Source organism: Berghia stephanieae, chromosome 10 (genome assembly GCF_034508935.2).
Source record: "Berghia stephanieae isolate SIO BIC M18660-M18661 chromosome 10, UCSD_Bste_1.3, whole genome shotgun sequence".
In the NCBI taxonomy this organism is placed as follows: Eukaryota; Metazoa; Mollusca; class Gastropoda; order Nudibranchia; family Aeolidiidae; genus Berghia; species Berghia stephanieae.
Window position 1 is genome coordinate 14,829,850 of NC_088369.1, and position 15,647 is coordinate 14,845,496.

At 34.6% G+C, this 15,647-nt stretch overlaps 1 protein-coding gene across 2 annotated transcripts in view; it reads left to right on the forward strand.

Annotated features, from left to right (window-relative positions):
* The first annotated feature begins 4,504 nt into the window (after nucleotides 1-4,504).
* LOC144980705 (protein ECT2-like) overlaps nucleotides 4,505-15,647 on the forward strand; it is a 39,554-nt gene continuing 28,411 nt past the window's right edge. The window contains exons 1-6 of one of the 2 annotated variants that reach the window (XM_078928420.1): nucleotides 4,505-4,620; nucleotides 7,408-7,467; nucleotides 9,919-9,983; nucleotides 11,384-11,569; nucleotides 12,555-12,644; nucleotides 14,408-14,515. In XM_078928420.1, coding sequence (XP_078784546.1) covers nucleotides 4,590-4,620; nucleotides 7,408-7,467; nucleotides 9,919-9,983; nucleotides 11,384-11,569; nucleotides 12,555-12,644; nucleotides 14,408-14,515 — 540 coding nt within the window. In that variant the 5' untranslated portion in view covers nucleotides 4,505-4,589. The remainder of the gene's footprint in view (nucleotides 4,621-7,407; nucleotides 7,468-9,918; nucleotides 9,984-11,383; nucleotides 11,570-12,554; nucleotides 12,645-14,407; nucleotides 14,516-15,647) is intronic. The other variant, XM_078928421.1, reaches the window with a different exon arrangement.

Below are 15,647 nucleotides of genomic sequence, written 5' to 3' on the forward strand. Positions count from 1 at the left end.
AATATGCTGGTCGAGGAAGGTTGTCAAACTTTTATTTCAGATACACTGCATCTGTAGCTACTGGGTAACCAGATTCAAATTTCAGACCATGACATCCTTGGTTAAAATAACACGTTGAGTGAAGAACTCATAAACCGAAATCATCCTATAATATTATTGATCCGGAAATAAATTAACTATGTATTGTATAGCTGTCGAAATTCATTTTAGAATGTTTCCCTTACGAGCTGAGAGCGTTATGATTAGTCAGAGTCAACGTGTTCATATATGCAGGTCTGACATCCGAATCCACTTATAAGTAGTTATAAGCCTAGTTTAACAGTGTTGTAATAGACAATATTTTGCGTCCTTTTAAAGAGATTTCCACATTACAACAATTAGACCATAAGAAATTTGATTATCAGACCTGCAAATAAGTGAACTTCTGTCAAAGTTCATCCTTTTCTTTTCATTTTTTTTTTTTTCACGACCGTCAAATCTATTTAAAAATGATCATAAGAAGGCAAGAGGAAACACTTGGTTGCAGCCAACAGGCCAAATTCTAAAGCTATGACACACACAAAAAAGACTCTCTAATTGGATTCAGTAGTCTGATGTCACGCCGCCCGGCAACGGCGGCCATCTTGGTTCTAAACAAAGAAAATCATTACTTTTTATTCTTCATGCTGACTAGAACTTTTCATATGCCTTGTGATCAGAATGTGTAAAAGTCAAAACATGATCAAATTTATGGGGTTTTTACCCTCTGGATACGCTTTTATGCTCGCCGGAGAAATATTTCATACGGCGTCCGCCATTGTTCCGATAGTTTAGAGCCAGTGTTACTAAGTTACCATGCGTCATTAGGAAGGAAGTGACGTTACGATAGTTGAAGAGTATTTCTAATTTAAAAGTTGAGCTTTTATATAGTGCAATATCCAATAAAGGTGCACACAGCACTTTACATGGGGTCGCTGACCAACAACAACACTTAACATGTAGAACGAAACATAACGCATTATAGGCGATATTACATTTTTTTTTCAAACAGAGACAACGCTGTTAACGACCAGCTACTCATTTTACACCCCGAGTACGATGAGAGATTGTGAGTAAAAAGCTTTTTCCAAGAACTCAAATAATATGCCCCGAGCGAGGCTCGAACCCAGGACCTTCCGATCCGAAAGCGAGTGTCATACCACTAGACCATATAGCCGCACATAATTTACTAGTTTAGTGGTATCTCCTGGATTCACTGGATTTACTTTAACAAAAATGTAATCAATCAAAGTCATTAGGCCCATGGAGCCTGAGTTTATCCCGGTTTCTGTATCGTGAAAGGACAATAGCAATTGCTTGCCATCCTTTGGACAATACGCTAGTAAAGTACTTTAATAATAATAATAATAATAATAATAATAATAATAATAATAATAATAATAATAATAATAATAATAATAATAATAATAATAATAATATACTTTATTCATCCAAATAAATGGAAAGTCGTTTACAGACGTGGCATGCATAAAAATGTATACACACAAAGTTGAGAATCTATGGCGACAATATATATTATATATATATATATATATATATATATATATATATATATATATATATGTGTGTGTGTGTGTGTGTGTGTGTGTGTGTATGCAAATGTACAAAAATGTAAAAAATATACAACCAAGAACCAATAGCAACACTTTATATATTAATTTGATAAATTGAGATAGGCCATACCTCTGGCCTTTAGTCAAAATGCCGCCAAATCTAACAGACTCAGCTATCCATTCACTGCTGGTTGGACAGAGGTCAGAAAAAAAATCTCGTCTGCACCCGGGATCGATCTCGGCCCCTTTACATATGAAGCGAGTGCTAAACCAACTGAGCCATCGGAACCCCTTAAAAGTGAATGTTTGTGTATATATAATTTTTAAAATGATAGAAAAAAATTGATCTTTTATTTAGAGCAATATCCACTAGACGTGCTCAAAGCGCTTTACAGGGGGTTCTTAGCATGTAGGACGAGACATGGCGCCTATTAGGCGTTATTATAATTATTTTCGGACAAAGACAACGCTGTTAACACCTGAGCACTATGAGAGAATGTGAGTAAAAAGCCTTTTCCAACTACGCTGCTATATGCCGGCCGGGATTCGAACCCAGGACTTTCCTACCTGAGGCGAGTGTCATGCCACCAGACCACATAGACGCATTGTTTTACGTGCCAAGCTGATAGAGGCTGTGGAGTGCAAAAAATAAAGTTTTGAACAAAAAATAAATATGGCAGTTTTGAAATTAAAAAAAAATATAAATAATAATAATAATAATAATAATAATAATAATAATAATAATAATAATAATAATAATAATAATAATAATAATAATAATAATAATAATAATAATAATAATAATAATAATAATAATAATAATAATAATAATAATAATAATAATAATAATAATAATAATAATAATTTACTCATATTGCGTTAAACCTCCACAAAAGCGCTCAGCAGCGCTTTACAATATTTGGAGTTGAAAGGGATCTGATTAAACGTGCCCAATATGGGGATCGTTTAGTACCAACTCTGATATATATCTTTTAAATAGATAAATAAATAAATAAATAAATAGATAAATAAATAGATAAATAAATAAATAAATAAATAAATAAATAAATAAATAAATATGTATAATAAAGTTCCATTTATACATCCCATAGGGGAAATTTTGTCTTTAGGGTATATTCCAAGGGAAGATCGGAACAACCCAGGGTCAACCACAGTGCAGCGCCGCATACTGAATTAGGCCGAGAAGTTGCCAGGCTTTGATACCAGTAAGAGGAGACACTGGGTGGCTGCGAATCGGCTTCGGTCGAGGAGCTGCCTAACAGCAAGTGCGCTTCATCAGTGGGGACTGTCCCACATGTACCCGATGTGGGCAAGAACCCGAAACGGCAGAGCATCTAGTTGAACGGTGTGTTGTGACGATGCTACCGGGCGGGTTCGCGACGGTGCACGAGTGCGGACCGGATTTTGCTGATTGGGTCGATCGTCATTGTGAGAACCATAAGAGGCTGCTGCCGAGGTGACTTGCTCAAGGCCACACAGCGCAGCGGGTATTCGAACTCGGTACTTTTCGGGTACGAAGCAAAGGCCGTACCGCTGAGCTTGGCTAAGAAACTCACAACATTGCCATCAGGAAGTATAACGGATAGACACACAAAACTCTGTGTAGCCATGAACTTTTATGGTCAGGATAATACCGATAAGTGAGAATTACTCATAAACGTGGATGGCAAAAAAACAACAACCAAGACCCAAGTGACGTCAACTTCGTTATATCTATAGGGATTGTGTCAAGAGAATATATTTTTGATTGTTTTAACAGGTACCCAATGACATCGCCTGTTAATAGTGCTCACCGTCGCTTGACTTTATCAAAAGACATCAGCGTGTACCAGCGTGTACAGACAATGAAAGACATGTATCTTAAGGTAACGGAACGGACGGGGCGCGTACGTTCACATATTTTTCTAAGGCGATGATTATTTTGCCGGTCAATTGATATGCAAAACGATGTCAGTAATAAATTTTTTATTTAAATTATTATATGTAAAAATTACTCGGAAAATTAATCCACAAAGCTAACAATGCAGTCAGCGGTACAGATAGCCAGAGATTTTTGAAATGAAAGCCAAATAAGTAATTACAATTCCAAATTGTCTGAAAAATACCACGTTTTTCCAAACGTTCCTTTCCTCGGACGATAACAATCTAAGTCTATACTTTCTGTTTTGTCTGGCTGTGTTTCATAAAACCTCAGTAGGTATTTATCTCTCTCCGGTGCCTGATCCCATTTCCCCCCCTTTCATGTTGCTAAAAATTTACGTTTAATTCAAACAGAAAATTTCATGTACTGTAATGCCATTGCCATTGCCACGAGTAAGTGTCTTGATTTAAGAAAATAATTAATCTTTTTTCGCTATAGCACTGATGCAAATAGGTAAATTACTTGCAACCAGTGTTATTGGATTGCTCAAAATAAGTGTTGTGTGTACGTGTGTGTGTGTGTGGGGGGGGGGGGGGAATTAGAGCTAAACTCTGCCAAACCCAATTTTATTCCATGCAGTCCTTCTGAGCCGTTAGACCCATTGAGCCGGAATTTATACCGGTTTCTATCGTGAAGCGGACAAAAACAATTGCTGCTCTTTGGTTAGGACGGTCATTTATCTCAAAGTAGGCCTACTTTCCGCCAGATCTAATAAACCCAGTTATCCAATCACTGCTGGGTGGAAAGAAAAAAATAATCTCGACTGCACTCGGGATCGGTCTCGGGCCCTTTGCTGTATGAAGCATTGGCTCTGCCAACTGAGCTACCGGGAACTCCATTTTTTTTCCTGACCAATCAGCAAAGGATAATTATATTGGGGATTTGACTATAAAACGCCAAGCTGACAGCCCTTCACCGGTCACAGAATTTTCTTTTTAAAGTAGAAAGTAAAAAAGTGCAACTTCCGGCACCGCGTCTTTTGAAGTTGTGTTTTGTTATTATTTTGTTTACTCGAAAATTAAATTAAAATTGAATATAACACATAGGAAAACAAAATGACAGATTCGAGAGGGGATTGTGATGAAGGTATTTCATTATGAATTGAAAAAAATGTATGTCAGTTAGCAGTCTTGTAAGATGAATATTACAAACTCTTCAACACTCTTCTTCTGTCTGGGCCTGGCAGTCAAGCCTCTCTGTCTGTACTGGTACTGGTACTGTGTTATCATCAGTGGCAGTCCTCCATCTCCATTCACTCATCTCAGTTCAGACTAGATCGCACTCCTCTTCACTCCCGTTTCGCACTAGGTATCTTCATCTTTCGACTTACTCTCGATCGATGTTGCGAATTATTTAACTAGGCGAGTGATATTCTCTTTTCTATTTCTACATTCAAACAAGGAACCACCCGCCACCATCAACTTCAACATCATCAACAAGCCAATTATTTGGGAGGACTTCCGAAAGCTCCTCGTGCTAGCATTTGTTTAATTTAAAGGAACTCGATTTTATTATATCTAAGGGAATATTTAAGTTTTCCCTCAGCACGAGGAGCTTTCGGTAGGCACTTTGATAACTCCAGTCCAGTGGCCGCCGATAGGCTCACTGTAAGGTGAAACTCGTTTTTTGGAACTTTATTTTTGACACTTTACTGTGTTGGTCACCATGGCGTTATTTGTGAACCTATGTGACTAATTTTGGTATCATTATAAAGGGCACAAAACAAGCTTTCTAACAGTGTATTTCATTCTTAATTCCCGATTGTATTTCTCAGAATGCTTATGTAATAAAAATTTTTAAATTTTTGAATTAAAAGAACTTTTTAGATTATGGATACATTTTAATTATACTTCATACATCGATAGACAATTAATTGAAGAATATCTCTGCCAAATTTAATCAAAATTGATACACTCGCTCATCATTTTATTTTTCCCGCCATCAACCCCACTTTTTAGGACAAAAACCTCATATTTTTTTCCATTTTCATTTATCCTTAATTTTTTCCATACTTTCCATACATGAAAATGATTTATATGAAAATAAAGCTTATTTTCTGACCTTTAAAATGATATCTAACACTTGCCATTTATTTTTTTAATTGAAACAAAATTACTGAAAACAATAAGTGGGCCATGTTGGCTGCAAGACTCAAAATTTCCCGATCGCCGCGAGATGCAGCGGTGAGATCACAGATTCTCTCTGTAAAATTGACAATAAATTTCAGCAGAAAAATATAAATAACTCTGGAACCGTAGGTCGTAGAGAAACAAATAAGGTATCAAATTTTATGTTTTTTCAAGTCCCATCCCCCTGGCTGAGTCAAATCAAGATATTTTGAGTTTGAAAATTTTATCAAAGTGCCTACAACTTTCGGAAGGCCTCCCAATTATTCTCTCAACTCACTCACCTCACTCACTAAGACTATGACTCAAGTTCAAGACTAAGACTAAGACTACAGTCACAAGACAAGACACATTCTAATTTTAATTTAATAGGCAGGCTGTCATCATTCTAACAATTTCACTCAGCATTGATTGTACATAATTTCATCGCCAGACACCGTAAAGTCAAAGTTTTTAAATTGCAACTACATACAGCCTACACACGTTAGTTGTAAATTATAAGTATAGTATCATCATTATGTAGTAAAAGTAAAAGTAAGTAAGATAGGACAATTCATTCTTCATGAAAAATATGTCATCCTATATAGACTATAAAAAGTCAGTAGTAACACAGCAAAGATAATGTGATGCAGATGCGAGATAGCTAACTGTCATAAATCACTAAATTTGGTTTTGATAAAGATCCCCAGTAACCAACTCAGTGGAAATAACAATTGTGGCCTACTCAGGAAAAAGCCATGAATTTGGTTGGAAAGTGCCTGATTGTACATAGTGAAATCTAACATTATTCTGGTCAAGTCATAGTAATACAAACCCATAGTTGCCAACTATCTAGATAATATATCGGGACTCCCGATTTGGCAATCAGAGAAAAATTAAAAGAAAAAAAAAAGGGACTTTATGTGCATCGGGAGTGACCTTTGCGTGTCCCAGGATTGAGCTTTTTTGACTAGCAAATTAAAACAAGGATCAGAAAAGGCTCTAAATATAGATTGTATTATAGTTATAACAGTCCAAACATACTGCTGTTTTGGGTCATGACTGTATTGTGCGTTAGGGTGTCCCGATTTAGCTCTTTGAAAAGATGGCCACTATGGTTGTACCTCTTGTTACAGTTACAGGTGGCTAGATGAAGGTTGTGGTTCTCTTTAACTTGAGGCTATAAGGCTCAATGTACATGAGAAGTGTGTAAACCAGTTTCTGTAGCATTAAATGAACAGTTACAATTGAAGAGCGGTTTTCCAAAACTCCGTTTTTCCCAATTTGAGATATTGAGGATTATTTCCCCTAAAATTTCTCATTTGGTCTATCATATTATCATATTTAAACTTCAAATTAACCCAAATCTAGGGGAACTCTTGTGTCAATTGATGCTTAAAAATAAAGTTTACGTTTCAATTATTCTCATTGATGGAAAATCTCAAAAAGTAGAAAAATCGACTTCAGTTTTGGAAAACAAGCCTTCAATTGCTTTCCACCCTTTTGATAGGACTATAGTCATATTGCAAAGCACTTTCCACTTTATTTTCACCCAGCTACCCAATCATTGCAGGTTGGACTACAGATTGGGGTCATTATCAGAAATAAACTTGTAGTTGAACCAGCCCCATTATGTTTGAAATGCCATGCTCTACGATAATCAGGACATCCATAGAAGACGGAACTATTGGACAATAATAATGAATCATGTGATAAATTTTTTTTTTTTTTTTTTTCAGTATGTTATATATGCTCTATTTATATTCAGGTTCGACCACACCAAAGAACAAGCAATGTTATTATTACACAGAGACGGAGAGTAGTGAAGGTTACGAAAAATATTGAATGAATGATCTTGACTTTTGATCTAGCTAACACTAATGCTAACGACTGTGCTTGGTAGGATCATATGAATGGCTGTTCTGAACTTGCTTTCTATAAATTTAGATACTTTCTTCCTGTGTTATCTCATACGAGATCGACTCATGCTCTAGTGTTAGTCTGTTGCATTTTTCACATGTCATCCCAGTCCAGCTCTTAATGTTGTCCAGCAATGATCTTGGGGGTCTCTTGACCTCTTGGCCTCCTGCCCTCTACTTTTCCTTTGGCGATGATTTTGCAGATGATGTTATGCTGTGTAGTGTGGCCAAAGTATTTCTATAAATTTATATAGAGCACAGTAATTCCTTTTACTTTCATTTTTGCATTGATTTAGACAATTTTTTGAGGATGTCACTTGTGAAACCAAATTTTCATTTTATAGATGATAGATAGCTATAATTTCTGTATCAGCATTTACAAACGTTTCACTGCCGACTTATTTATTTTATTTCTCTTGGCAAAGGACAAAGGGATGCGACTCCGTACTCAAGGTATTTTCAGTTCTGGGTGATCTTCCTCATTTAGGGCCATGACAACCCTGGTGCCTCTTTCACCTCTTCTGTTCACCGATTTTCTTCATGTTTCTTTTGGTCTTCTGACTTTTCTTTTCCCTGGAGAATCCATTCTAGTGCCTACTGGCTGTTTCTCAAATCACCATTTTATTCACTCATGCAGTTTTATTTTATTTGTAATCTGAAATAATGTTTTAGTCGTTGATTTGTCAAATTCAAATTTTTGTTTCATCCTTATTTGGATCCAAATGTAATCAAACTGAAAGAGAAGAGTTTTATGCTAAATCATTGACTTTGAATTGGAACACTTTGAAATTTTATACGATAATTGAAGTTATATTTATGACTAACTCTTAAGAATTACTTTCAACTTTTAGTTAAATAATCACATTTTAAAAATAATCTTTATTATTAATGCTGCTTTGTTGTGCAGATGAATATTCATCTTTATACATTAAAATTCGGACTTATATGTTATTCTGTAACTTTTGAATTTTATTTTCGAGACATGGGCTTAATTAAAAAAGTACATATTTAGAGGCATTTTAAGGATAAGAATATTTCGATTAGCTGTGAATGGTGTTAAAATACTATGATTACATTCTTAAGTACATGGTTGCATAATATAGTTCAGTTATATCCCATTAGATTGAAAAGTTTGTTTTGCATGAGAAGCAAATACAAATTTGGACTTTCTCAGCAAAAACTGGCAAAAATAAATTTTTGAAAATGTTTGTTATTTTTGTTGCTATTGTTTGCTGTTAAAATAAACCCCACAAATGGTCTTCATATGTTAGAGTGACCATTGGACATAAAGGTAATGTGGCTATGTGAATGTGGTCTTGTGGTTAGACAATCCCCTTCGGAGTGGGAGGTCCAGGTTCGAGTCCCGCTCTGGTGCATAATTGAGTCCTTGGAAAAGGCTCTTTACTCACAAGTATCACTGTACTCAGATGTAAAATGAGTACCTGGCTGTTAACAGAATTGTCTCTGTCCGAAAAAAAAAAAAAGTGATATAGTCTAACATGTCTACTCCTACATGTTAAGTGTTGTTGTTGGCTAGGGACACCTTGTAAAGTGCTTTGAGCATGTGTAGTGGATATTGCTCAATGTAATCTTCAACTTTAATGGATTAAAACAATAAAGGTTTTGATCAAGCATGGAATGCTTTGTTTTGCAGCAGCTTTTCAAGATTATTTAGATAAACATGTTCTTAGATCCAATCGTAGATGTTTTTTTCTCTTTGCCCTGCTGTCACTATCATTTTTATTTCCTGCCTGTGGCATGAGACACTATCGTAATTTGAAGTGACAAGAATAAAGTAGTGAGAATTTGATAATAAAAGAATAAAATCAAAAGCTTATAGATGTTTATTATTTTTGTTTATTTGAGTAGGGCCAAATGGCTGTTTACTTGAAAAGCATTCAATTCGAGAAAAAGTTCAGCCCAACTGAAGATTACTGTGTTGAGTTGAGGCCATGGATCACAAATGTTATTTATGTTTGTACTTTATCGTCCATTCAGACATCAGTATGGCTATGTGGTCTTGTGGTATGACACTCAATTTTGGATCGGAAGGTCCAGGGTTTGAGTCCTGCTTTGGTGCATAATTGAGTCATTGGAAAAGGCTCTTTACTCACAATTATCACTGAACTCAGATGTAAAATGAGTACCTGGCTGTTAACAGAATTTTGTCTCTGTCCGAAAAAAAAAAATGTGATGTAGCCTAACATGTCTCCTCCTACATGTTAAGTGTTGCTGTTGGCTCGTGACCCCTTGTAAAGTGCTTTGAGCACGTTTAGTGGATATTGCACTATATAAAAGCTAAATTTTTTATTAAAGCTCAACTTCAGACATTGTTCTTTTTTTAAAATTATTATTTTCAGACGATTATGTTGTAAAGATAGTCCTCGTTGGAGAGGATACAAAGGCTTTGCAATGTGAAGCAAAGGTAAGGTGTCTGAACTTTTGAACGAAGCCTGTCTTTAGGTTGATGAAACAAAACAGTATATTTTCACATCATTAAATGAATTTTTTACATCTTGTTTGCTTTAAGAAGACTTGTTTCGCTTCGGGTTGGAGAAGGCTTGGTGTGTTTAGTTTGCTAATTTCTTTTTCAAGGTTGCCAATTTTCTGTATATTTACAGAATTTAGTATGTTATAAGTTCTTAGTATATTTTCTAATCACCTGTTAAACGGGTAAAAAAAAAAAAAAAGTACATAATGTCTTTTTACTGGAGTTGAGCGCTCAGAAAGAGGTCGGTCAATGTGTTTGTGTAAACGTTCAGTAAATTTTTTGTCTACTGAATTGGCAACCCTGCATTTTGTTGGAAGTGTTTCATCCTCTACTTGAATGAAGAAATCATTATTAATTTTTCAGTCAATGTGTTTGTGTAAAATTTCAGTAAATTTTTTGTCTCCTGAATTGGCAACCCTGCATTTTATTGGAAATGTTTCATTCTATACTTGAATGAAGAAATCATTATTAATTTTTCAGTGGAAGCATTGTTAACAATCTTTACATTTACTTTCTAATGTTGCAGATGTAGTATTTACACACACAAGTTCGGACTAAAGGCCATAAGAATAATCTATCTCAATTTATAAAATTAACATATCAAGTGTTGCTATAAATTCTTAATTCTATATTTATACATTTTTATGCGTTTACATATAAATTCAAACTAGGGGTCATAGGGACAACATATTGCACTTTGTAAAATTGATATATATATATTTTATTTATTTATTTTCACGACCCCATTCCAAGTGACTTTAATGTCTTAGGTGTGAAGGAGATCTCAGTGTTGTGCACTGACCAATATTGTCATGGACCCAGTTCTAGAAAGATTTGCTAAAATACTCCGAAAAACCCCCCAAAAAACCATAACTGAACCTGGGATCGATCTCAGACCCTTTCCGTGTGAAGCATGTGCTTTACCAATTGAGCTATTAGGACTCACAGGGGATGAATAAAGGGAATTTATAATTTTTTTTAAAATTTGATTAATGAGGATGACAATCAGCATGTTGAAATGTCCAAACCTGGGTGGGGTTCCTGAAAAACAAACAGACAAACAAACAAATGTCCGAAACGTGACTTTGAGAGAAAATTGTTGGAATACACTGTATAGTAGAGTGCCTGCTGGTCTAGTTGTCGAGCTCTTCAAGTAGGCAATAAAATTCGACGCAGGAGGCGGTCTGCGTCCATGGGTAAGATATGCACAGCAAAGCGGAGCCTGCGTCTCATGGGATTTAAACACATACATATGTATAGTTATTTTATTAATGTCTCTCCGTCGAGACCTGATCTGGATGTTAAAGATTTACAATTGGAAATTTTATCTCCAGAAAATTCAAGGTGTCGATGAAGTACTCCTGTCAGAGACCGGATTGGAATACGTCAAAGGAGCGTGTGAATACGAGATTTCCTTCGTCGTTGGGAGCTTTGAAAGCGAGCTCTATGCTAAATTGTATAGGGCTCAGGTTCGAATAATCGGCCCGACCATTGTACATACCTGCGTTCAAGACAGTTTGGTGAGTAATTTTACTAATAGTATTAGAAAATGAGTTCCTGTTGGTTGGGGGGGGGGGGGGGTCAATCTTCTTTTAATTTAAAATATGATGATATTAATGATAATAATAATAATAATAATAATATAATAAATGAATATATAGTGTCTAGTTACAATCAAATTGCTCACTGGTGTTTTACACCAATATTTCACAATATCTATTACACATTATATGCAAAACTGACAAGTTTAAAAACTACTTTGATATAAAAATAGAAGATATAATAAAGTATGATACTAGGAAACTAAAGCATATTCTCTACAAAATTGTGAAGTTTCTAACTGCTTTGATATGAGTATCGATAATGGGGAGTCACAATTTAAGTTGGAATTTACAGCTATTTAGAGATTGATGGTAGAGTTGGAATGAGAATCATATGAATCTTATGGTCGACCTGTCTATTTTAAAATAGTAGTCACCATAATTAACATTAAAAATCAGTAATTTACCTTCTCAAGGATTTAAAAGAAAAAAAACACTTCAAAATCCGTAACAAATTTTTAAAAGTAATAAACAAAATTGAATATAACAGCTTAAAAAAAAGAACCAAATAACAAACACGGAATATTTTGGGCTCAAAACTCCTCTTTGGTCGACAATAAAAACAAAAATACATTACTAAAAAAACAGATAGACGACTTCTCTGTTGAAAAAAAATCAGTGGCTTTCCTGGGAAGGAATCCAGGCAGTCTAATTTTCAGGGGCAAAGAGATTTTTTGCAGTAGCACCCATGAATTTAAGTGTTGAAAAAAATTAGAATTGGGAATTTATTTTTGGATACAAATTTTATTTCACATCTAAGCAGATTAGAGTTTGCATCAGTTTAAAAAAATTTTTCGGGAGGAGAATGTCCCGTCGTTGTTTTCATATTATTTAATGTCCTAGTTACTATGTCTTACCTCTGGTGTGATTCTCAATTCGCAAGGTGGTATGTCTTATATTTCAGCCCCTCCCCAGAAATGCCCGCCCATTATATTGTACCTCCATGCAAGACCTGGTCGTCTGTTTCACAGGTTTCAAGAACAAAGCAAGACTGGTAAGTTTGTTTTATTATTATTATTGATATTCTCGTTATAATTTTCATTGTCTTCGGCATCTTTAGTATTTTTATAATAAAAAAAAAAATTATTTAATTTATTATTTGAAAAATTATTATTATTATATTATTATTATTATTATTATTATTATTATTATTATTATTATTATTATTATTATTATTATTATTATTATTATTATTATATTATTATTATTATTATTATTATTATTATTATTAATATTATTATTGTTGTTGTTGTATTATTTTTATTATTTTATTGTCATTATTTAGCAAAGACTTTCCCGCACAAATCTTTGGGCCTCTTTTTCGCTCACGAAGTGCCCAAATTCACGACAAAATATGGGACGAAGCTGTTCCGTACATGCTATTTTAAAAAAATTAATTACGAAGCTGTTTATTGATGAATATGACTGAAAGTTTGCACACAGTTAGAAAAGAGGTCATTTTAGATTATGTCAAGCGACAAAACTCGTACGATTACCAGAAGACCGTTAAAAATAGATTTTTACTCTTTGGAGTACAATATTTCTAAAACTACAAAGAGATTTTGTCGCTCATAAGGTTATATATGCACATTTCTTCTATTTATATTTCAAATTTCATTGGATTATGATAAGTACTTTTCCCGTATTCTCACAAAACATCAACCCAATTTGCATTTCACTGAGTGAAAATATGGAGACGGCCATTTTGCTCCACCATCGCGCGACACGAAAATGACGTGAGCGAGGCAAGGCTGCCAGGTGGCCAGACTTTAACCTGACCAAATTCAACTTCAAAAGTGGCTAAATAGAAAATCATATGGCTTTCACTATTAAGACTGGCCCACTTTAAAATGAACTAAATTTTAACAAACAGAAAATTGAATAGACTAGGATAAATGTCAATGAGACTAAAATAGATGAATAAAATTTAATAAAAGAAGCAAACTTATATATTTGGCCACACACGTGGCCATCTGGCAACTTGTTCGCGGTGACTGACGACACAAATCCTCGCGCACTTTTTTAAAATTAAGGCATTGTTTCATTGTTATGTCATAGGGGATAGTAGATTAACTCTCTCTCTCTCTCTCTCTCTCTCTCTCTCTCCTCTCTCTCTCTCTCTCTCTCTCTCCTCCTCTCTTCTCTCTCTCTCTCTCAAATAAATACTAGAAATAACATAAGCCATGGTCTCACGGGACTGATTGATAATAATTTAGCAGGCATTTTTCGTTTGATTTGTATGTGTTGTAGACACAAAATTACACTTCGGAAAAGTTCCAAATGATCAATATTATGTATATTTTAAAACAAAATTATAGTTGACCCTAGCCATACAGCTCTAAAACTATACAAGTTAGAACTTTTCTGATGTCTTCATCATATTTTCTGCCACAAACCAGAATAAAACGCAGAAAAAAGCGTCCCATATTTTCCGTATTTTTTTCTCTTTGTGAATCATCCAAATAAATGACACATTTGAAACTGCATAATTTTGTTATATATTAATGGATTTCCAAAATTCAAAAAGATTTTTACTCAGTGGAGATAGGGCTTTGATTTAAGAGGAGTATTTCCTACAAAAATAGAAAACAAAAATTTTCATAGTCTTTGCTACATTATTTAAATTATTATTATTATTATTATTATTATTATTATTATTATTATTATTATTATTATTATTATTATTATTATTATTATTATTGTTGTTGTTATTATTTTTATTATTTTATTGTTATTATTTTCATCTTCCTTTCCTAGATTTGGTTGGTTGACCACATCCACTACATGGGAGGTAGTGTTAGGAAGGACGAAAGCATCAAAATCACACACATGGTAGCTAACCACACACATGGACCCAAGTACAGAGTAAGTTATTGGATGCTGAGAATAGGGTGTTGAAAATAACATATTAATGATAATGATAGTAATGCACGTGTACATTTCTATTGTGTACTTATCCCCCCCCCCCCCCCCCCCCCCCCCTCCACATAACTAGGGCTCTAGCCATATGCAGGGCTGCCAAGTGTCCCACATTTTGAGTCTGTGTCCCACCGTCCCGCTGAAGGCAAAAATGTCCCGCATTTCCCTGATTAAAAATTAAAAAAAAAACAAACTTAAATTCGTTTCGTTGCCTCCACAGCTAACTTTTTAATCTGATCCCTTGCCTGTCAAAAAGGGACCAGATATTTTTGGCACTATTAACTATGAAGAAGAACCATTGTTCTGTATTGGCATATAGTGCTAAATTATTTGTCAATTGGTCATTATAAGCCTTTTTTTTGTAGCCATAATTCTCCCTTTAACAAGTGTCAAGTCATTATCACCACCTGTCATGATTACCCATGATGTCACCTTCCCCCCCCCCCCCCCCCCCCCCCGTCCCAAAAAAAGTGTCCAACATTTAGACTTTGTGAACTTGGCAGCCCTGCATATGTTACAGTGAAGAGGTTTGAACTGAGATATTGCCAAGTTTAGTTAGAAGGTCAATTTTTATCAAAATGAGTTCTTGTCGTAAATGATTAAATCAACCCTTTTTAGTAATTTTCGGGAAATATCAAAGCTTAATTTCACTTCTAAATATTTTTTAAGTTGAAAAAGTATGAAATTTGAGAAAAGTTGCTGGATACCTTTCCGATACATCTGACCATAAGTTCATGAAAAATCACCCGATTTACTAAAAATAAAGATTAAAATGCTCTGGGGAGCATATTCTTTCAGAAAATGCAAAAAAAAATTGCAAATCCAAAAGTTTCTTCTTCCGACTGATTATGTCATGCACTGACACATATAACAGCCTTAAAAAAGAACCAAATACCAAGCACAGAACATTTCGGGCTGAAAACTCGTCTTCAGCCAACAACAAAATACAATAAAAACAAAAAATACATTACTAAAAAACTCAGATCGACGACTAAATATTCCATAGTCCTTTCTGTTGAAGAAAAATCAGTGGGACAAATTTCGCTTTTTTACGCATCCATGGAATGATTGAAGTAAC